This window comes from Colius striatus, chromosome 15 (genome assembly GCF_028858725.1).
Source record: "Colius striatus isolate bColStr4 chromosome 15, bColStr4.1.hap1, whole genome shotgun sequence".
Classification (NCBI taxonomy): domain Eukaryota; kingdom Metazoa; phylum Chordata; class Aves; order Coliiformes; family Coliidae; genus Colius; species Colius striatus.
Genome location: NC_084773.1, coordinates 5,820,203 through 5,840,253, shown reverse-complemented (window position 1 = coordinate 5,840,253; position 20,051 = coordinate 5,820,203). Strand labels below are relative to the sequence as shown.

General features: G+C 65.9%; 4 protein-coding genes across 6 annotated transcripts; all 4 read right to left on the bottom strand.

Moving 5' to 3' along the window:
• HYAL1 (hyaluronidase 1) lies at positions 1-3,076 on the bottom strand. 2 transcript variants are annotated; one of them, XM_062008607.1, is made up of 5 exons: positions 2,489-2,570; positions 1,804-1,880; positions 679-1,613; positions 479-568; positions 1-399 (listed from the first exon to the last, which is right to left on the bottom strand). In XM_062008607.1, exons 3-5 carry the CDS (start codon positions 1,576-1,578, stop codon positions 82-84), a joined length of 1,308 nt encoding a protein of 435 aa, XP_061864591.1. In that variant the 5' UTR covers positions 1,579-1,613; positions 1,804-1,880; positions 2,489-2,570; the 3' UTR covers positions 1-81. The 2 variants fall into 2 exon arrangements, with proteins under 2 accessions (XP_061864591.1, XP_061864590.1); XM_062008606.1 differs by lacking the exon at positions 1,804-1,880 and having other exon boundaries at positions 2,489-3,076.
• A 50-nt stretch (positions 3,077-3,126) lies between these two features.
• HYAL2 (hyaluronidase 2) lies at positions 3,127-5,942 on the bottom strand. Its single transcript, XM_010202287.2, has 3 exons — positions 4,618-5,942; positions 3,889-3,978; positions 3,127-3,728 (listed from the first exon to the last, which is right to left on the bottom strand). The coding sequence occupies exons 1-3, from the start codon at positions 5,542-5,544 to the stop codon at positions 3,330-3,332; spliced, it is 1,416 nt and encodes a 471-aa protein (XP_010200589.2). The 5' UTR covers positions 5,545-5,942; the 3' UTR covers positions 3,127-3,329.
• A 3,155-nt stretch (positions 5,943-9,097) lies between these two features.
• TUSC2 (tumor suppressor 2, mitochondrial calcium regulator) lies at positions 9,098-13,788 on the bottom strand. 2 transcript variants are annotated; one of them, XM_062008609.1, is made up of 4 exons: positions 13,566-13,788; positions 13,210-13,330; positions 11,639-11,728; positions 9,098-11,516 (listed from the first exon to the last, which is right to left on the bottom strand). In XM_062008609.1, exons 1-3 carry the CDS (start codon positions 13,715-13,717, stop codon positions 11,663-11,665), a joined length of 339 nt encoding a protein of 112 aa, XP_061864593.1. In that variant the 5' UTR covers positions 13,718-13,788; the 3' UTR covers positions 9,098-11,516; positions 11,639-11,662. The 2 variants fall into 2 exon arrangements, with proteins under 2 accessions (XP_061864593.1, XP_061864592.1); XM_062008608.1 differs by having other exon boundaries at positions 9,545-11,728; positions 13,566-13,787.
• A 231-nt stretch (positions 13,789-14,019) lies between these two features.
• On the bottom strand, positions 14,020-19,717 carry RASSF1 (Ras association domain family member 1). Its single transcript, XM_062008724.1, has 6 exons — positions 19,449-19,717; positions 18,279-18,400; positions 15,570-15,674; positions 15,196-15,490; positions 14,469-14,584; positions 14,020-14,385 (listed from the first exon to the last, which is right to left on the bottom strand). Exons 1-6 carry the CDS (start codon positions 19,696-19,698, stop codon positions 14,239-14,241), a joined length of 1,035 nt encoding a protein of 344 aa, XP_061864708.1. The 5' UTR covers positions 19,699-19,717; the 3' UTR covers positions 14,020-14,238.
• Positions 19,718-20,051: the final 334 nt, after the last annotated feature.

The following is a 20,051-nucleotide window of genomic DNA, read 5'->3' as shown; positions in this document are numbered from 1 at the left end:
GATGCTTGCTTATGGGTTTTATTAGCAGTTGAGTGTTGTCACCCTGCCCCCTCCGGTGTCCATGGCATGAGAGAGGGGAGGTCACTTGGCAGAGCCTTTGGTGTCACAGCGGGGTCCCTGCCATGTGTCATAGCACTGGCATCTGAACTCCTCAGCCAGCTGGGAGACGTCATCAGCAGACTCGAGGCTCTGGGTCACCACCCAGGGCTTGCCAGCCCGCAGGTCGATGGCGAAGCGGGAGGGGTGGAGGTGGAGGAAGGCCTCCTGGTTGTCCCGGCGCACGCAGCGGCCCCGGCCGGAGCACAGGCTCCAGCTGCACAGGTCTGCACTGGCTGTCACGTTGACGATATAGTGACCCAGCGGCCCTTCCAGGTAGTCCTTCAGCTTCAGGCACATCTCCTGCAAGGGCAGGCGGTGTCACAGCCTGGGAACAGGGGGTCCCCGTAGCCAATGGCATGATGCCGCCCACCTCACTCACCTTTGAGCTGGCATACTCCAAGCTGCCCCAGAAGATGATGCCAGCAGCACCCTGAGCTGCACTCTCCCCGATGGTGTTTATCAGGTCTTCCTGCACCCAAGGGAAGAGGAGATGTCAGAGGTGCCCAAAGCTCCTGCCCCAGCACAGCTAAAGACCCCCAGCACCGACCCATGTGCCCAGCATCCCCACATGCCCATCACCTGGGAGAAGAAGTCAACGTTGAAATCAAAGGAGATGCGGGAGTAGGGGAGGACGGGGATTTCATCTCTGAGGACGCTGTGCTGGACGGCAAAAGCCTCGGCCACGCGGTAGCGCACGTAGGGGAGCACCTTGTCGGTGCCATTCAAGAGGGGGGGTACGTAGATGCTGGGGTAGAGTGCCCGGCTACTATTCCAGAGCCACCCCAGCTCCTTGTTCCTCTGCTTCTCCACTTCGGGGCACAGCCCGGTGTAGGGCAGCTGGCTGAAGTCATCATTGTAGCAGTCAGGGAAGCCGTAGAAACCCCAGTAGCCGTCGGGCTGGAGGGTCTGACCCAGCTCCAGGGTCTGTTGCATGAAGTCACGGGCACCCTGCTCAAACTGCTGCTTGGCCACCTCCTCCACCCGCTGGCTGGGCCACTCGGGGTGCTGCTGCCGCACCAGCTCCTTCGATTTCTCCCAGTAGATGCTCATGGAGGCCCAGTTGCGGGCCCACACCGGGCGCCAGCTCTCCCAGTCGATGACGGCCAGCCCACTGTAGTCAGGGCTGCTCAGGGTGACCTTGATATCCTTGGTGGCCTGCTGGAGGTGGGCTGTCAGGCTGGCATTTTGGGGGAGCCCTCCGTTCACTGGCACCCCCTGCGATGTGTAGTAGGGGACAAGCCCCAGCTGCTGCAGATAGAAGAGGGTGATGTCTTGCCCCTTGAAGGACTCATGGCTATTGGCCACAATGTCGAAGACCTCCAGGCTGAGGGAGACACCGTACCACTGGGCACAGTGCTCGCTGGGGATGTTCCAGACGGTGACAAAGGGTCGGTTGCCAAAGATGGGGCCAGGCCCCCTGGCATGGACCACAGCAGGCAGGAGCAGCAGGAGGACCCAGTAGGACCACCTCGATGCCATGGTGCTGTCAGAAGCAGGATGGGTCCTTGAGTTGCCTGAGGAGAGCCAAGAGCAGCTGAGACCTTCACAGACCTCTACCCTTTTATCCCCAGCTCAAGCCAGGGCCGGCGCTAATCCACACTCCTATCCCCAAGCGGTGCCAGTCGCCCAGGGCCACCTCTCCACCTCAAGTCCCCAAAGCTATCAGCAGCTGGAGCTCAGCGCCGTGGCCCGGCAGCAACTCACCAGCTCGGTGGCTGCCCGGCTGCGACAGGCCAGGGGGCGGAGGAATGCGCAGAGTCAACACCCGCTGATGGGCCGCGCTGGAAAGGCAAACACGCGCGGCCAGGACGCGGGGCGGGGGGTGTGTGAGGGGCAAGGTCTTGGTGACGGACGCGGGCTGCGCCTGGCGGGCAGCGCCGCCGGGAAAGTGCCGCTCGGCCGTGAGACGGCAGGACAGGAGGAAGGCACCGCTGGGAGGAAGCTCGCAGCACCGGGCGGGGCGCAGCCGGGGGCAACGCGGTGGCGCGGGAGGGTACTGCCTGGAAACAGGCACGCGTGGGGACAGGAGCGCACGGGTTGGGGACAGGAGCGTGGGGACAGGAGCGCACGGGTTGGGGACACTCACGCGTGGGGACAGGAGCGCACGGGTTGGGGACAGGAGCGTGGGGACAGGAGCGCACGGGTTGGGGACACTCACGCGTGGGGACAGGAGCGCACGGGTTGGGGACACTCACACATGGGGACAGGAGCGCACGGGTTGGGGACAGGAGCCACGGGACGGAGGGCACGGGTTGAGGACACTCACGCGTGGGGACAGGAGCGCACGGGTTGGGGACAGGAGCCACGGGACAGAGGGCACAGTCTGGCGACACTCACGCGTGGGGAAAGCAGTCACGGGAGGGAAAGGGCACGGTTTGGGGACACTCACGCGTGGGACAGCAGCCGCGGGACGGAGCGCACGGTCGGGGACCAGGCGCAGCAGCCGAGGGGTGCCAGCTGGAAGGTGGTCGTGCCGCGAAGGGCCGTGCCCAGGGGCACCCCAAGGACGGGGCAGCGCAGGGAGCGGCTGCCAGGGCACAGCGGCGGGACCCACGCGAGACAGGGGTGCCTCGGGCCCCGGCAGCGCTGTACCCACCCCCGGGCCGGATCCTGCCGTGCCCGCGGATCGCGCTGCGCGGGGCGGGGCCGTGTCCCAGGGGCTGTGCCCACGCGTGGGAGGGGGAGGTGGAGCGCGGGGCGGGCTCACGGCCGCCTCCACGTGGGTGGCCCAGTCGGGGCTGTCCCCACCGCGGGAAGCTCCCACACACGGCATCCCCTTCCCCGTGCCCCACACCTACCTCCACCATTGCTTCCCCCCCCCGCCACGGGAGGCCACACGTGGGAGCAGGGGTGCCTCCCCCAGAATGAGCCCACAGCCCACACACACTCCACCCAGCTTTATTCGAGGTAAAGCACTTTGGTGTGGGGCAGCGCACAGGGGCTCAGCACCACACAGCACCCATTCCCTGCCCCCATGCCCCCTTGCCCCCATCCCTCTCCTTACAACAGGAGAGGAACCTCCCCCTCCCTACCCCCCACCTCCATCCCCGCAGGGGGGAACCTGCCCTGCAGCAGGATGGGCAGAGCTCGGGCAACCATCAGCTCTCCCCACACAGAGGGGCAGCCCTCATACCAAGCTGCCTCCAGGCAGAGATGTCTTCAATAGGCCCCTTAAGCCACCACAAAAACAGGGTGCAAGGGGAGCCCAGCTTAGTCCAGGAGGGAGGGGGTTAGCGCCAGCTTGCAAGAAGCAACAGCACCCCAAGTCCCAGCGGTGCCAGGGGGCCAGGGGCACGACTGTGAGGGCCAGCGGGCACCTGGCAGCTGCTGCCCTGCCAGCCCTGGTAGCAATGGCAGCGGAAGTGGGTCCGTAGGAAGAGGGTGTCAGCGGGGGAGAGCTGCCCCTCGGCCCAGAAGAGGGGGTGCTGGGGATGCTCCCTGTCCCGGCGCTGCAGCTGGAAGCTGCTGGAGTTGAGGTGGAGGAAGACGTCGGCGGTGCTGTCCTGGCGCAGGCAGCGGCCCCGGCCCTGGCACAGCGTTGTGCTGCATAGCTGTGCTGCTGTCGTGACGTTCACGATGTAGCGGCCCAGGTCCTCCTCCAGGTAGGTCTTCAGGATCTGGCATGTGTCCTGGGGGATAGGGAGGCATCAGGAGCATGTTGGGGAGAGACAAGTAGCCCAGGTAGAGAGAACACTTTAGCCCCAAGCCACCAGTCCTCTTCTCTGGGGACAAGTGACCCCCCCCAACTCATCACCCACCTCCCCAGGAGCATGCTGACCCCAAACCTACCCGGTTTTTGGTGTAGTCTGCATCGCCCCAGAAGATGGCCCCAGCTGCACCCAGCGCTGCACTCTCTCCAATGGTGGAGATCAGGTCCGGCTGGGGAGACAGAGCCCAGTTAGTGCCCACAGACCCAACACAGCCCCTGCACCCCCAGCATAGTGTGCCCCCAGATGCACACTGTGGGGTCAGGGAAGCAAGATTCATCCGTGTCTGCTCCAGGCCACAGGGAAAAACGACTGTCCCAGCTCCTTGGGAACATGGCTCCCCACCACCACCTTCCTCCCCGGGTGCCACACCAGCACAGGGGCTGCAGGCTCACATACACTAGGGTCCTGGCTGCCCCAACCCCAGAGTCCTGTGCCACCTCCCAGGCCATTGGTGCCAGCCCTGCTGCCAGACTCCTTGCCCATGGTGGATGGGGTAGTTTGTGGCACTTCATCAGCCACCTGTGGAGAGGCTGAGCTGGTGATCCCCACACCATGATCCCCTCCTTGGGAGGAAGAAAGCAAGGCTGCCCACTTCTGCTCCACAGGCTCAACCTCATGCCAAAGAGTGCTGCTCCCCACCCCACGCAGAGACAGACAAACCACAAGGTGGTGAGGGTGGACACCAGCCTACAGAGCCACCACTCCAGGAAAGTGAGCATGGGACACGGGCAGAGAGCCCACCCCAGCTGCCCCCAGAGTCCAGGCACCCCGGGCTCGGGACAAGGACATCCCAATGGTGCAGCCCTACCTGGCTGAGCACATCCAGCCTGCGGATGTAGGTGGGCCGGGTGTAGACGAAGACAGGCAGGGAGTAGCCATCATGGTGCTGCTGCGAGATGCGCATGGCCTCCATCACCCGCGCCCGCACAAACTTGCGGCTGTTGGGGGTGGAAGCCAGGACCACGTCGAGGTAGATGGAGGGGTAAAGGGCCGTGCTCTCCTTCCAGAGCCAAGCCAGCTGGTCGTTACGTGTCTTCTCCACGTCCGGGCACTGCCCGGTGTAGCTCTCCTTGTTCTTGCTGTAGTCATGGTTGTAGCAGTCAGGGAAGAGGTAGAAGCCCCAGAGCTGCTTGGGTCGAAAGCTCTTGGCCACGCGCAGGGTTCTCACCATGAACTGTCGGGCGGCAGACTCAAACTCAAACACCGCCTGCTTGTTCACCTCTTCCCGGGACCAGTTGGACTGCCGCTCGTGCACCAGCTGCTGGGACACCTCCCGGTAGATGTCTTTGGGCTTCCAGTTGCGAGCCCAGATGGGCCGCCACTCCTCCCAGTCGATGACAGCCAGTCCCTCCGTGGTGGGCGAGCGGATGTACTTGCTGATGCCCTCCTGGAGACGGGCCAGGTGCTCGGACAGGCTGCTGCTTTGAGGGACTCCACCATTGACAGCCACGTGCTGGCTGGTGTAGTAGGGGTAGAGCCCCAGGCGCTCCTTGTAGAAGATGGTCAGGTTCTGCCCCACGAAGCCTTCGTTGGGGGAGGCATGAAGGTCGAAGATGCTGAAGTCGAGGGACACCTGGAAGCGGGGCTTGCAGTCCTGGGTGGGCACGTTCCAGGCCACCAGGAAGGGCCGGCGGGTGAGGATGGGGGTGGCTGTTGGCTTCTCAGGGGTCTGCCGGGCCAGGGCCAGCAGGGCCAGCCAGGGCACAGCCACGGCCGCCGCGCAGCCCCCGCGCATCCTGCCCAGCGAGGGCCCGGTACGGCGGCGACAGGAGGATCGGGAGGGTGGCGGATCAGGCGGCGAGACGGCTCCCGCCGCAGCCCCCCCGGCGCAGCCCCTGTCCCAAGCCCCTTCCCCGCAACCGCCCGCCCGGGACAGGGAGGTCCCGAGGGCTGCAAGCAGAGTCCCCGGCGGGGCTGGTTCCCGGGAATCCCGGTCCCGAGCGGCTCCGCCGGATCCCGGTCCCGCTCTCCCTCTCTCCCGGCGTCGGTACGCGCCGGTCTGCGTCCGCGCCGCTCCCGCGGGTGCCGGCGCGGCTCCTCCTTTGTCCGAGGCCGGCACACAAAGCGCCGGGGCGCGGCCCCCCGCGGCCCCGCTCCCCGCCCGGCTCCCGCCGTGCCTCACGCCATCCCCCGACACCGCGCACGCCGCCGCCGCCTCCCCCCCGCCGCCCGCTTTAAACCGCGCGGCGCGCGCCACCCGCGGGGGCGCCGCGGCCCCGCCTCGCCTCGCCCGTCCCGCACACCGCGCGCCGGGCTGGCGGCGCGGACCACCGCGGGGCCTCAGAGGCGCGGGCCGGCGACGGGCTCCCACCTCGCCTTTCCCCTCCACGTCCCCCTCCGTGGGGCTATGGGACGGGGCATGGCACGTGTCCCCCCCCCCGTCCCGCCGCGCTTGGTAGCGCCCGGGAGGCCCCGCCCCCCGGCCGGCGGAAGGGGGCGGGCGGGCGCCGCGGGGGTGCCGCCAGGGGGCGCCGCGGGGGCCGGGGGGCGGCCGGGGCTGCGGCGCGGGGGGCCCGCAGCGGCGTCCCCGGGGCACAGCGACCCCGGACACGGGCGGGCACACAGTGACCCCAGAACGGTGGCGACCTCAGGACGGTGTCCCCAGGATCATGCTGCCCCTCCCAAAACGCTGGTGACCCCAAAAAGGTTGTGTCCCCCAGGGCCGTGATGTCCCCAAAACAGCAGTGTCCCCAGAAATGGTGATGGCCTCAGAGTGGTGATATCCCCACACCAGCAGTGTCCCCAGAGTGGTGCTGTCCCCACACCACCAGTGTCCCCAAACTGGTGGTGTCCCCACACCAGCGGTGTCCCCAGAGTGGTGGTGACCCCATACAATGGTGTCCCCAGAGTGGTAGTGACCCCATACAATGGTGTCCCCACACCAGCGGTGTCCCCAGAGTGGTGGTGACCCCACACAATGGTGTCCCCACACCAGTGGTGTCCCCAGAGTGGTGGTGTCCCCAGAGTGGTGGTGTCCCCACACCAGCGGTGTCCCCAGCACAGTGCTGTGCCAGGCAGGACGTCCTGTGGGGCCGGGGCAGTCAGTGCTGCTGACTCAGCCACAGCCCGGCAGGTTTCCTGCCTGGTGAGAATGAGGGGGGTCACGGGGGCAGCAGGGATGGAGGAGTGTCCTTTTCGAGGCACTGCCAAGGCAGCGGTGGGTTCCCCCAGGTGGGCGTTGGGCCAGGCAGGGCTCAGGGACCAGCTGTGTGGCAGTGCCCGTGTGCTGCCTGTCCCCTGCCTGTTCTGGCCCCCGTGGGCTGGGGGCCATCAGGGTGCTCGTGCAGAGGAAGCAGCGGGGCTGGAGCGCGAGGGTGTGCCGGGGTCAGCAGGGGAAGGAAATGGGGCTGAATCTGCGGAAGCACTCCCTAGCACCCGCCAGCTCCTGGGGGAACGGGTGGGAGCGCCAAGCCCAGCATTGTTTGGTGCTGGCCCCTGGTGCTGGCGGTGCCAAGCTCAGGGCTGTGGGCACACACAGATGGCTCCAGTTAGCGGGACCCGCTTGGGCAGCAGCTTTTGAGGCGGAGCTCCCACCGAGAGGGTGATGGTACCGCTGGGATGGGTGCAGTGTCCAGGCTGGCTGCTCCTAGTCCAGGCTGCACCCCAGGCTCAGCCAGGCCTGTGGGCAATGCTGGGCACCGAGAGGAGAGGAGCAGGGAAGTTCAGCCACTGGGCGGGCACTGGCTGCCAAAACCCTCGGGGGAGATTGTGGGGAGCCAAGAAATCCCAGCCCCGGCGGGTACTGCCCTTCCCTCCAGGCAGTAAACACGCTCCCTTAGCTGGCAGCAGAAATGCCTAAAATTTTCCATCCTCCATGGCCTTGTGTGCTAAAGGTAACCAGCCCCAGCAGCGGGGTGGCTGGAGGGGTCACAGCTTTCCACTGTGGGAAGGGCTGGAAGTCCTCAACACAACCCTTGCTGCCGCCCCTGCAGGAGGGTTTGGCGTTGCCTGCCTGTTTTCCTCCTCACAGAGAAGACCCTGGATTTCAGAAGAGGGCAGCTGGACAGATCCAGCCTCCTCTCTCCTGTTTTGCCCCACTGAGTGTAAGGTGATTTTAAGCCATAGCCTCCTCTCTCCTGTTTTGCCCCACTGAGTGTAAGGTGATTTTAAGCCATTGCCAGGTGGGCAGGAGAGTGGAGGCGGGCAGAGACCGGGGCGAGGGGAGCGGGCAAGGTACCCCGCACAGCAGCCAGGCAGCTGTGAATCCCCCTCAGCCACCGGATCACAGGACATTAGTCACATCCGCTCGTGCCAGGCAGGTCGGGGCAAGGTGTGAGAGGAGTTTGGCTTGGGGATGGAGCAGCCATGGAGCTGGGAGGAGAGGCCAGCACCCACCCCTGCCCCAGGTTGGGGGCTGTAGGCACAGGCACCGGCAGCAGGAGGACTGGGGTGGTCCTGGCAGACACGGGGATGCTGATGGGGCCAGCAAGCCACAGCCACTGCCTTGTTTAACCTCACTGAGCCATAATGCCCTGCACAGACACCCAGACCCCCTCGAGGCCACCACAATCTGTCCCTTCTGGGGTTGGGTCCCCTATGAATCAACAGGCAAAAGTCCCAAAGCCTCGTCCCCCGCAAGCCGAAGCGCTGGCAGGACACATCGCACCACTCACACCCCTGAACGGCTTTCGTCAGCGCTCACTTCCGAGCCGGCTTCTGCGCGAAGGAAATGATGAGAGGTGGCAGCAGCCACAGGAAAACATTTACAGGGCTGCCGGGGCTGGACGTGGGGCACAGGGTGAGATCACACTCACCCCCCGGACAGCTGCCCCGCTTGGAGGTCACACCGGGTTCGAGAAAGTCGTCAGGCCCCAGTGATTAACGAATTTGGCAGAGCAAGTGGTAAAGGAGCGAGCAGGCAGATCCTCCCTGCTGAGGAGCTCGGGCAGAAGGGTGGGAAGAGGTCGGCTTGAGGCTGGCTGGGATGCCCCTGAGCCCCAGGGGTGCCTTGCTGCCTCCCTCCTTCCAGCACCCCCTCCCCACAAGGGAGAGAGGAGCCAGAGCTGAACAAAATGACATGTATCCATATACGCGTGTTTCAGTTGTAGATTTAAAGGATGTGACACAGCTACAAGCAGACTCAGACACAGTCCCCAACTCCAGCCAGCACCATGTGCTAAACTGAAGCACCTGGAAATGGCCATGACTCAGGGCTCCTTTCCCACTGGTCCAGCCATGTGTTCACAATCACCCCCCTCCCGAAAAAACAGGGGCACCCACCAGCAGCGACCAGCCCACCCCTCCTGCCCAGGGGCACAGCCCCCTCCCCAGTCAGAGAGCTCTTGGACTTTGGGACTCTACAAATACTTTTATTGAAATTTAACAAAAGTGGACAGATGCACTGGGAGGAAGGACCATAAATAGTGTACATTTCCCAAGCCCTACCCAGAGGCTAGAGGAGCAAGGAGCCTAGTGTGGGTGAGCAGGGATGGGCCACACGTCCGCACGGGGAAGCACGAGGGGCAGGGAAATGGGGGAAAAAAAAAGAAAAGAATCGAAAGGAAAACTTTCCTTTTTTGTTTCTGGGTTTTTTTTGCTTGCTCCAACACCACAGTGGACACAGATACTATTTACAGCGACCTTCACATTGTTAAGATCCCTCCAGGTGCTCCCGAGGCCCTGCTGTGGCGGGAGGGCCAGGGGCCAGCGGGGGCGAGAGAGCCGGGCCGGGCAGGATGCAGCGTGTTGGCAGCCTGCGAGGGATCTGATCACCGCTGCTCCGGTGACACGGGGTGGGGGAGGAAGGCGTGGGGGTTTTTTTGGGGGGGGAAGGGTGGGCAGCCTGTCAGAGAGGACAAAAGCATCGTTGCTAAGCCTGTCTTGGTCTCTCCTCCCCTGGGGTTCAGGCCCTGCCTTGTCAGCAGATATTTTGGCCGGTCGCCAGGCGAGGGGCTCCCCAACGGGGCAGGCAAACGGCACCGGCCCCCTCCGCTCCTCCTCTGCCTTCCCCTCGTACCGAAGGTGGGTTTGGTGCAGCTTCCCGTGCCCTCAAACAGCAGCAGGGCAAGGAGGCAGCCTGGCCACAGCTTTGTCTCCTCTTCCTGGGGACAGCAGCTCCTGTAGAGCCCGAGGGACGCCTTTCCCAGAGAGACCCGGCCCGGGAGAAACCCGAGAGCAGGTGGTGTGAATAAGAAACACTTCAGTGGGGGATTGTTTTAAGACAAGACTCATTTCAAGCAAGCGGGAGAACAAAAGATGTCGACAGCAGCGCCCAGCATCACAGTGTTGCGAGCTCCCTGCCGGAGCCCTGCCCTGCACAGGGGCTACCACCAGCACACCCGCCTCTCCCTGCCCGCTTCACCCTCCCTGCTCGCTCCTGTCGATGGAAACAGCGGGTGGGGGATGTGGAGGAAAGAGGTGGTGACAGGAAGACGGCAACAGCCATGCCGTTATCTCTCCCAGCTGGGAATGCAGCCCCGGGGAGGGGAGGGTACATCCAGCCCAGGGAGGGGAGGGTACATCCAACGGAGACGCCGACGGGGCCGGCAGCCAAGTGCCAGCAGCTTAAATTAAAAATCGAGGTAGCAAACGTCTGAAGTGCTTAGAAAGTAAATAAGTTCTGGAACGAAAGAGGAGGAAAGGCGAGCGGGCTGCTGCGGGGAGCAGGCTCTGACCCGGGTTAAAGCTGTGCCTGCTGTCACCGGCCCTCCTGCACCCGCCCAGCCCAGGGTGGCCGAGCAGGGGGCCAGCAGCTGGTGAGGTGCTGGCGAGGGGCAGTACGGGTCGGGCACTTCCCTGACCCTGTGCAGCTGGCTCGGCACCCCAGGGCTCACGGACAGGAGTGAGAGGTTTTTTTGGTGTTGCCAACACAACCTCAACCTTCTCAAGAGTGAGGAAAGAGGAGAAAAGAGCAGGACCTTCCGAGACGGGGCAAGACACCTCCCTTTAAAGTGCATCGCGTTTCTCCTCCTGCCGCCAGCTGAGGCGCGGCAGGAACCAGAGTTCACATCGCCAGGGAGATTTCCAGGCTGGGGCAGGCACACCAATCGATTGTTTTTGGGGACGGGGAGGAAAGAGATGATTTCCTTCCTGCTTGGCTCTGTCAAGGCCCACCCCACCGGGAGGTTACGTTCCAGACGGCAACGACAAGGAGACGCCTCGCCCAGCAGCCCGGCCCCGCAGCAGCCTCAGTAATGGGGAGGCAAGTCTGCTGCAGAGCTGGGCACCTCGCTGCCCCCATGGGCCGCACAGGTCCTCGGGCAGCAGCCAAACCGGTCTCCCCGAGCTGGCATCAGCAGGGAAACACACAGAGGGAAGAGTCCAGGGTCCAAGGGAGCGGCCCCTGGGCTCCGTCCCCGTCCCAGGAGGCACGGAGCAGCTGGATGTGTCTGGAGACCGGCCCCTCGGCCTGCCCCGGTTATCCTCCCTCCACGAACCACTCAGGGGAGCAGCACATCATCGACCTGTGTGTCAAGCGACACACCACAGCACTGGCCATCTCACTGCCAGGCCCTAGGGGCCTTGGGCAGCACATTACCTTGCCCTGGCTCTCCCTGGGCCCCATACCTGAGAAGCGGGGGTGGGGGGGGATTTTATCTGGTGAGAAGTGCAGGTTCACTCTCCCTTTAACAGCTCCAACAAACACAGCAGCTCGTTTGCAGTTCCAGTTACCCATCAAACGTCGGCTAGAGGCTACAAAAGGTACTTTAGTCTCCTGACTCAAGCGAGGATGTTCTGAAGCAGTCGTTGCACGAGGTCACCCATCTCCTGTCAGGAGGAGAAGCAGCGCCAGCCCGTCCCACCTCACCTCAAGGCGAGGGCAGAGCTCCTCCCAGAGTCCTCCTTGGGTGGGCACACGGCCCAGTGGGGCTGGGGGCAGTGCCTCTCACCCGCAGGCAGCCACGTCTGGCGGCTCACACCTCGCAGATGATGACCGGGAAATCCACGTGGATACGAGGGTGCTCTAGCTTCACTATGCCCTGAAAGAAGAGTCAGAGTGGTGAGCAGAGGAGGACTACCAAATGACAATCACCCTGCAAGTCACCCCACACCCTGCAGGAACAGGCGCTTGTGATGCCAGGCGTGCCCCAGCAGCAGCACGTGGGGCAGCAGCACTTTGCCCTTCGAACTGGTGCCTGGAGAGCTGAGTGCAGCCGCCACGCATGGCAGGGCCGGAGCTCAGCAGGGCGAGAAGGGAGGGAGCTGCTCTGCCAGGCACTGCCCGTGCAGCAGCTGGGGCGTGACTGGCAGATATTGGCCGTCTGCGCTTTTCATCCGGCACCTTTCATCCCCGGGATTTAAAACGAATGAAAAGAGCTCTCTGAGACAAAGCAGCCAGGGCAGCTGGCGCCCAAGAAAAGCAGCTTTCTCTCCAGAGGGGAGGCTGCTCAATGCACGCTCCCCCCACGCCAGCTCCAGGCGCCTTTCCCATGCTCCAGCTAAGCCTTCTCCTGTTACAGCATGGGGCGGGGGGGCTAGGGGTGGAGTGGGGGCTCGAAGCCAGGCCTGCACTTGCAGAGCCACAGAAACACCTGGGCTAGCAAAGGGGCACTGAGTGCCAGGAACTGCTCTCTCTCGCTCAGCCGAGCTTTCCAGATGGGTGAGTTTCAATCCGCATCGAGGAGGGTTGCAGAGACAGTCCCACAGCCCAAGCCTGCCTCTGTCCTGCAAGGATGCCAGACTGGGGAGCAGGGCCGAATCCTTCCCCCCTGTAACTGCCTGCATAGTACCCAGAGGGGTCCCATCCTGCCAGGAGGCTGCTCACTTGCAGCAGGCATTTACTAGAGCCATGCCTTTCTGCTTACTTAGGAAAGACTCCTGCAGGGTCTCTCTCCAGCTCTCCCTTTTCTTCACTTACATCCCCAGATGACTCCCTATATGGAAGCTCTTTTTCTTCTGTACCGAAACCTTCAAGTGGTGTCCTAGCCCCTGCCCAGCTTCACCCCAGTTGCTTATTTTAAGAGCAGACTTTTGCTTTGAGGTGCAAGTGTCATAGTTGTCAACAGCACTGTCACTACTCAGCAGTGGGGAGAACATGTGTGCTCACAACAGCGAGTGAGGGGCTTTGGCTGCTGATCCTGAGCCTGGCTCTCTGCAACACCTCATACATTGGGGAATGGGGTCAGGATCCCTCAGCACGGCTGCCTGGCACTCCGTGCCCCATAACACAGGCCCAGCTGAGCTGTCTTCCCAAGTCTGGCAACTCTAAAAGGCTGGGGCACTGCTTTTCTCTGGAAAAGCAGAGTGGAAGGTGTCAGCAGCTCTCCCTCTCCTGCCACAGCCTCAGTAGGTGACACACGTGTGAGCCAGGACACAGGAGCCAAAGTTCTGAAGCAGAAAACCTTTGCCTTCCCCATCAACAAGATGCCCCGAGGCAGAAGGCCCACATGCTGGAGGTCCCACAAAGCAATCACGGCGGCACTTTGGCGCTTGCTTTCCTCCACCCTTCTCCACACGTTACCTGAGGTATCAGGTTCTTGTGGATCCTCTTCAGCTTGGCGCGCTTCCTCCCGTTCTTGGTAACGATTGTCTCCTCGTAGAACTCGTGGGCGAGATCCCCATCCTCATCGTAATACATGGAGCTGCCGGGAGGAGAGGGGAGCGGCGAGGTGAGCGCCTGCCGGCAGCTCCCGGCTTCCCGCGCCCAGAGCCAGGCAGGGCCGCGGGGCAGCCCGGCACCGCCACCTCTCGTGGGCTGCAGCGGCCGCCCGCTGCCGGCGAGGGCCGAGGCCTGTCCCCGCGCTAAACCGGTGCCGGTGCTCGGGCAGGCCCGCACCGCCGCGTGTCCCCCCGCCCCCTCCCGCCGCGGCCTCTCACCCTCGGCGCGTGAAGACGAACGGGGTGGCGGCGCGCGCGGCCCGCGCCCGGGCCAGGGCCTGCTGCCCGCCGGGGCCCTCAGCGCCGCCGCCGCCCGCCGCCGGCGAGGCGAAGGGCCACAGCCCCCGCGACTTGGAGCCGCTGGCGCCCATGGCGGGGGGCGGCGGGGCCGGGGGAAGGGGCGGGGGGAAGCGGCGCCGAGCCGCCCGGCGACACCGACCGAGCGCCGCCTGCGCGCGCCGCCGCGGCCGCGCCACTTCCGGCGCCCGCCAGGCCCCCGGCACGTGACGCCGGAGGGGGGCGGTGCCTGCGTCACGTGGGTGTCCCGCCCGGCGCCGGCGGGAGCCCGGGGGTCGCCGGTTCGAGTCCCGCCGCTGCCGCCCGCCGCTTCGTGTCCCTTCCCACCCCAGTCCGTCCCGGGCCTCCCCGACAGCCACATGCCACACGCCAGGCCTCGTCACCAAGATGCCTTTATTGGTCCTCGATGCCCCGCCTCCCCTGGGGACACTGACTCACCGCGGGGACCCCCACTCCCCGGGCCAGCCCCATGGGGGCCGCCACGGCCCGGCGGGTCCCGGGGAGCCCCGATCCACCCCCTAATCCCCCGGTGCCCCCACCCGCCGGCAGGCGAGGGTCCCGGCGCGCTGGCTGGCCACGGGTGCCGGCGGCGCGGTCATCCCGGCGTGTGCGTGGCCAGCGCCTCCTGCATCTTCTGGCGGCAGCGCGCGTAGCGGTGCCGCAGCTGGCGCACATGCTCCTCCTCCTCCCGCTGCAGGATGCGCAGGAAATTGTGCAGCTCCGGCAGCGTGAAGGCGTCCCACTGCGGGCACACGGGCTGGCATCACCATGGGGACGTGGCATGACCCCCCCCCCCGCCAATCCCCTTCCTATCCCCACACTCACGTTCACCTCCCCAGTCTCGTTCTCCTTCAGGACGAAGCTGAGAACCTTCTCGCTGGGGCCAGCCAGCAACCGCAGCCGCAGGGGCTGCTCCTCATCACCCAGCTTCCGCAGGTACACTGCAACAGCAGCTGAGTGTCACGGGTAGGACACCGCCACAGAGACACCACCATGGGGACACTACTGCCACTAAGGGGATGCTACTGCTGCTGCTGCTACAGGGATGCTGCTACCATGGGGATGCTGCTACTATAGGGATATCACCACCATGTGGACATCACAGCCACGGGGGACAGTGCTGCCATGGGGTGACAGGGTACATTGCCATCAAAGGGGAGGATACCACTGCTACAGAGAGGTTGTCACTATGGGGATGTCACCATGGAGGACAGTGAAGCCATAGGGGACACTCCCACAGCCACTGGGGACACTGTAAACAAGGAGGATACCACCGCCAACAGGGATGCTGCCACTATGGGGACACCGCTGCCATAGGAGACACTGCTGCTACAGGGATGATGCTGCCCAGGGGAAGCTGACACTACAGGGATACCGCTGCCAGGGAGGCCACTGCCACCATGGGGACACCGCTGCCACAGGGATGCTGCCACCACGAAGGACACCACCACCCTGGGGACACTGCCACCACGAGGCCATTGCTGCCGAAGGGAAGCTGCCACCACGGGGACATGGCCACCACCACAAGGACAAGGCCGCCCCGGGGCCCTACCTTGCTCATCCTTCTCGGACCTCTCAAAGAGGGCGAACTTGCGGGGGTTGTCGACGACGGTGAACTTGCGGAGGAGGGCATCGATGACCTCGCTGGCGCGGGTGTGCGACAGGATGTGCAGGTGCTTGACGGTGCCCTTGGGCAGGTAGAAGGACGTGCGGCGCTTCACGGCCGGCGTGCGCTGCCCCGACCGCCCGGCCTGCAGTGAGGGCACCCGCTTGGTGGCCGGCACCGACACGGGACGCACCAGCTTCAGCTGCACCTTGATGAAGCCAGTGTAGGAGCCATCCTTGTTCTGGGAGACACAGGGCAAGAGGTGAGCGGGGCCAGGGCGGGACACCGTGACCCTCCCTAGCCCTGCACTGGTCCCGTACCAGGCTCATGAAGAGGTTGCTGTTGATCTGGCTGTTGTACTCCTTGATCCGCTGCTCCACCTGCGCCTGGTCCAGCTCTGTCTTCTCCCACTCGCTGGGCTCATCCTGCACGACAGCAGCCGGGATGAGTGACCAGGGAGGACCCTTGAGGCGGCCCCAGCGTCCTGCCGCCCGCCAGCCCGCCCCCAAACGCCGGCTGACACACAGGCTGAGGCGGTTGCGTGGGGTTGCATCAGCCCGGCTGGCGCTGAGCAGGGCCGTGCTGGGGAAGTCCGGCCGAGCTCACTGCGGCCCCTGCTCTGCTCTGGAGACGGGGGGCCGGCCACTCCCCCCCACCCCCAGCCGTTGTGCCCGGAGCTGCAGGGATGGGTGAACCCATTGCAGAGCACTCCGGGGCCGGGCGTCCCCTCCCGGCAGCCCAGATCAGAGCGCTGTCCCTGGGGCAGAGCGCCGGCAGCCGCCAGCCCGGCACCGGGGAGGGCTGGGTGCCCGCAGGGATGCCCCAGAATTCGGGGCAGGAGGGCCGGGCTGGGGGTGCAGCCTGCCCATGCCTCTGGCACCCACTTCAAAGCGCCAGCACCACCCAAGGGAGACCCAGGCGTCCCGGCTCGGCGTCCCCTGCCGCCAGCACTCAGTAATGAGTATGTATGTGAGGCCGCGGAGCTGCCGCGCAGAACTGCACACGTCCCCGTGACGCCATGGGGCTGGGGAACACCTGGGACTCCCACCTCGGCGGCCACCCCACAGTACACAGGCTCTGCTGGGGGCCCTGCAGGATGGGGACAGCTGTGGGGCTGCCCGGGGAGGACTCACCCTGGCACCCCCAAGCACTGTCCTCAGCCCTCTCCGGCAGCAACTCCAGCCCTGGGGGGCTGTGGGGTGGCCGTACCAGGCAGCAAAGCCCCGCTCACCCCACAGCATCACATCCAACAGGACACAGCATCACACCCGCCGTGCCCCCCGGCATCGCCACGCACTTGCCCCGTAGCTCACGCTCACTGCCCAGCACGGCCGTGCTCAGCGCCGCTCCTGCCCCACAGCAGGGGCACGCTCACCTCCAGCACCGTGTCCACCCCCCGTCTATTCCCCACGGTGGGGCGACATCTGGCCCCGCGCCAAGCCCACCCTCACCCTCGCCCCCCTCCCGGCACCGAGCCCCGAGTGGAGGGGTGCGCTCCCCCGGTGACGTCATCAGAACCCCATGACGTCATGGCCGGCGGCCCGGGACCGACCTGGCGGCGGCGCGGGCGGCGGCCGAGGGAGGTGCGGGCGGTGTAGAAGAGCTCGGGCTCGGAGTCGGAGTCCTCCTGGCTGCAGTAGCCGCTGCTGGCGGTGCTGCCCCCCGTACCCCCCGCGCCGCCCCGCCGCAGCGCCAGAGCCGCCGCCGCCCCGCAGCCCCCGGACCCGCCGCCTCCCGCCCCGGCACCGGCCACGGGTGCGGGCACGGCGGTGGCGGCGGCCCGCCCCGCCCGCCCCGCGGCCCCGCCGAGCCCGCGGGCACACGGGCACGCGCGGCCCCGCGCCAGCCCGGCCGGCCCCCGGGCCGGGGCCCGGCTCAGTGCGCTCCCGGCTCGGCTCAGCCCGCCTCTCGCCCCGGCTCGGCTCGGCCCGCTCCTCGTCCCGGCTCGGCTCCGCTCGGTGCCCGTCGCGGTCCCTATCCTGGCTCGACTCCGCCCGGCCCCGCTCGTTGTCCCGGCTCAGCTCCGCCCGGTCCCTATCGCAGTCCCGGTACCGGCTCGGCTCAGCGCGGTGCGTATGGCGCGCCTGTCCCGATCGCGGCTCAGCGCAGCGCCCGGCCCGCTCCCGGCCCGGCCCCGCCCCGCCCGTGGGGCTGACGCGGGCTGGGGGCGGTGCGGCGCGGCCCCGCTTCCGGCGGGGCTTTCACCCGCCACAGCCCGCCCGTGCCCCGGCCTGGGCACGACACGGCACGACAAAAGACAGCACAACACGGCACGGCACGACAAAACACAGCCCGGCACGGCACGGCAAAGCACAGCACAACACAGCCCGGCACGGCACGGCAAAGCACAGCACAACACATCCCGGCACGGCACGGCAAAGCACAGCACAACACAGCCCGGCACGGCACGGCAAAGCACAGCACAGCCTGGCACAGCCCAGCCCAGCATGGCACAGCCTCACACAGCACAGTCCAGCCCAGCCTGTCATGGCACAGCCCAGCCCAGCCCAGCATGGCTTGGCACAGCCCAGCCCAGCATGGCACAGCCTCACACAGGACAGTCCAGCCCAGCCTGTCATGGCACAGCCCAGCATGGCACAGCCTCACACAGCACAGTCCAGCCCAGCCTGTCATGGAACAGCCTCACACAGCACAGTCCAGCCCAGCCTGTCATGGCACAGCCCAGCATGGCACAGCCTCACACAGCACAGTCCAGCCCAGCCTGTCATGGAACAGCCTCACACAGCACAGTCCAGCCCAGCCTGTCATGGCACAGCCCAGCATGGCACAGCCTCACACAGCCCAGCATGGCTTGGCACAGCCCAGCCCAGCCCAGCAATGCCTGACACTGCCCAGTATGGCTCAGCAATGCCTGACACTGCCCAGCGTGGCTCAGCACAGTCTGGCACTGCCTAGCCTGGCACAGCACAGCCCAGCGCAGCCACCTTCAGCCTGGCAGCCCCATGGTTGTGTGTCGTCATCCCCTCCCCAGCTTGTGCCCTCCCTTGCAGACACAGGCCAGGCCGTACCACGTTGGTGTCCTTCTCCAGTGCCTGCTCGGTGCCATCCTCCTCCTCGCCGGTACCCGGGGGGCCACTGCAGTCCAGCCGCACCAGGGCCCGGCACCGGTAGTGGCATGTGAAGCTGCAGTCTGGGGACAGGGACAGGATCAGTGTCACCACCATAGCCCTGGGTGTCAGGGCAGCAGCTGTGCTGGGGAGGGTTCTGGTGTCTGATGGGGCAAGAGCTGATGTAGTGTCTGGTGCCAGCTGCCTGTCCATGCTGTGCCCAAGCTGAAGGCTCAGGTGGAAGCACCCACGTATGACATGGTGCTGTGCCAAGCTGCTGGCCAGCACCACAGTGACATTGCTCCAATCCTGGGCTGGCTACCATGGGAGCCTGATGGCTGGGATGCTCGGTGCCTGGTGCTGGGATCCCTGGTGCCTGGTATCACAATGCCCAGCACCTGGTGTGGGTGCTTGGTACCAGGCTTCCTGGTGCCCAGGGTGGGTTCCCAGTACCTGTGGTGTCTGGTAGGGCTCTTTGGTATGGGGCTGCCCAGTGCCTAGTGCATGTGCCCAGTATTGGGATGTCTGATGCCCAGTGGCCATGGCTGGTGCCCAGAGAGGCCTGGTACCCAGTTTGGTACCTGCTATGGTGATGCCCACTACACAGTGGGGGTGCCTAGTACCAGGATGCCTGGTGAAGCTAATTGGTATCAAGATGCCCATGGCCCACGTGGGTGCCTGGTGTGGGGATGCTCAGTGCCTGGGGTGGATGCCCAGAGCTGGGATGCTCATGCCCAGTGAGTGTGGCTGGTACAGGGATGCCCATGCCTGGTGGGACTGCCCCGGACCGGGATGCTCAGTGCCTGGGGTGGATGCCCAGAGCTGGGATGCTCATGCCCAGTGAGTGTGGCTGGTACAGGGATGCCCATGCCTGGTGGGACTGCCCTGTACCGGGATGCTCAGTGCCTGGGGTGGATGCCCAGAGCTGGGATGCTCATGCCCAGTGAGTGTGGCTGGTACAGGGATGCCCATGCCTGGTGGGACTGCCCCGTACCGGGATGCTCAGTGCCTGGGGTGCCCGCTGCTGGGATACCCGGTGGGAGACCCGGTGCTCAGTGGGGGTGCCCGCTACCAGGATGCCCTGTGCCCGGTGAGGGTGGCGGGGGGCCCGGGGCCCGGCGCGGTACTCACGGCGGCACTGGAGGCTCTTCCTGCCGCCGCCCCAGACGAAGTCCCCGCAGAGGTCGCACCAGGTGTGGAGCCCGCGGCGCCGCGGCTCGAAGCGGTGCCCGGCGCCCGGGGCCGCCGTCAGGCGCGGGTCCGGGTGCGCTCCGGGGCCGGGCCGGCGCGCCGGGCTGATGCGCAGCGCGTTGGTCCGTTCCAGGCGGCCCCGGCCCGGCCGCGGCTCCGGCTGCAGCTCCCGCAGTTCGATGAGCTCCATGGCCCGGCAGCCGCGGGCGCTGAGCGGCGGCGGGGCGGGGGCCGGCACCGGGGATGCGGCCGGGGCGGGGATCGGGAGGGGCCGCCCCGTCCGGGCACCGCGGGGGAAACTGAGGCAGGAGGGGGAGCGGGTGGGGGGTGTCTGGAAGCGCGTAGCCCCCGCAGAGGTCCCGACCGTCAGCCCCGCTCCCGGTAAGCCCGGCGGGGTGGGCTGGAGGCGGGGATGAAGCTCTCGGAGCCGCTGCCAGGGAAAGCGTGGGGGGGGCTTCTCTGCCACTTCTCTCAGGACCAGGGCGAGCCTGGCTCCACGCCTCAGTTTCCCGGCGGGGAGGGGGGCTAAGGGAACCTCTGGTA

Coding starts and splice junctions, on each gene's coding strand:
- TUSC2 (XM_062008609.1), bottom strand. CDS start 13,717: ATGGGCGCCAGCGGCTCCAAGTCGCGGGGGCTGTGGCCCTTCGCCTCG. Junction 13,331..13,565: donor TTCGTCTTCACGCGCCGAGG/GTGAGAGGCCGC, acceptor TCCTCCCGGCAG/CTCCATGTATTACGATGAGG. Junction 11,729..13,209: donor ACAAGAACCTGATACCTCAG/GTAACGTGTGGA, acceptor CTCTTCTTTCAG/GGCATAGTGAAGCTAGAGCA.
- RASSF1 (XM_062008724.1), bottom strand. CDS start 19,698: ATGGAGCTCATCGAACTGCGGGAGCTGCAGCCGGAGCCGCGGCCGGGC. Junction 18,401..19,448: donor GAAGAGCCTCCAGTGCCGCC/GTGAGTACCGCG, acceptor CCCTGTCCCCAG/ACTGCAGCTTCACATGCCAC. Junction 15,675..18,278: donor TGGAGAAGGACACCAACGTG/GTACGGCCTGGC, acceptor GCTGTCGTGCAG/GATGAGCCCAGCGAGTGGGA.
- HYAL2 (XM_010202287.2), bottom strand. CDS start 5,544: ATGCGCGGGGGCTGCGCGGCGGCCGTGGCTGTGCCCTGGCTGGCCCTG. Junction 3,979..4,617: donor GGCTGGATGTGCTCAGCCAG/GTAGGGCTGCAC, acceptor CTGTCTCCCCAG/CCGGACCTGATCTCCACCAT. Junction 3,729..3,888: donor CAGACTACACCAAAAACCGG/GTAGGTTTGGGG, acceptor CCTATCCCCCAG/GACACATGCCAGATCCTGAA.
- HYAL1 (XM_062008606.1), bottom strand. CDS start 2,906: ATGGTGGAGGTAGGTGTGGGGCACGGGGAAGGGGATGCCGTGTGTGGG. Junction 1,614..2,488: donor CCGCGGCTGCTGTCCCACGC/GTGAGTGTCCCC, acceptor GGCTCTCCTCAG/GCAACTCAAGGACCCATCCT. Junction 400..478: donor TGGAGTATGCCAGCTCAAAG/GTGAGTGAGGTG, acceptor CTGCCCTTGCAG/GAGATGTGCCTGAAGCTGAA.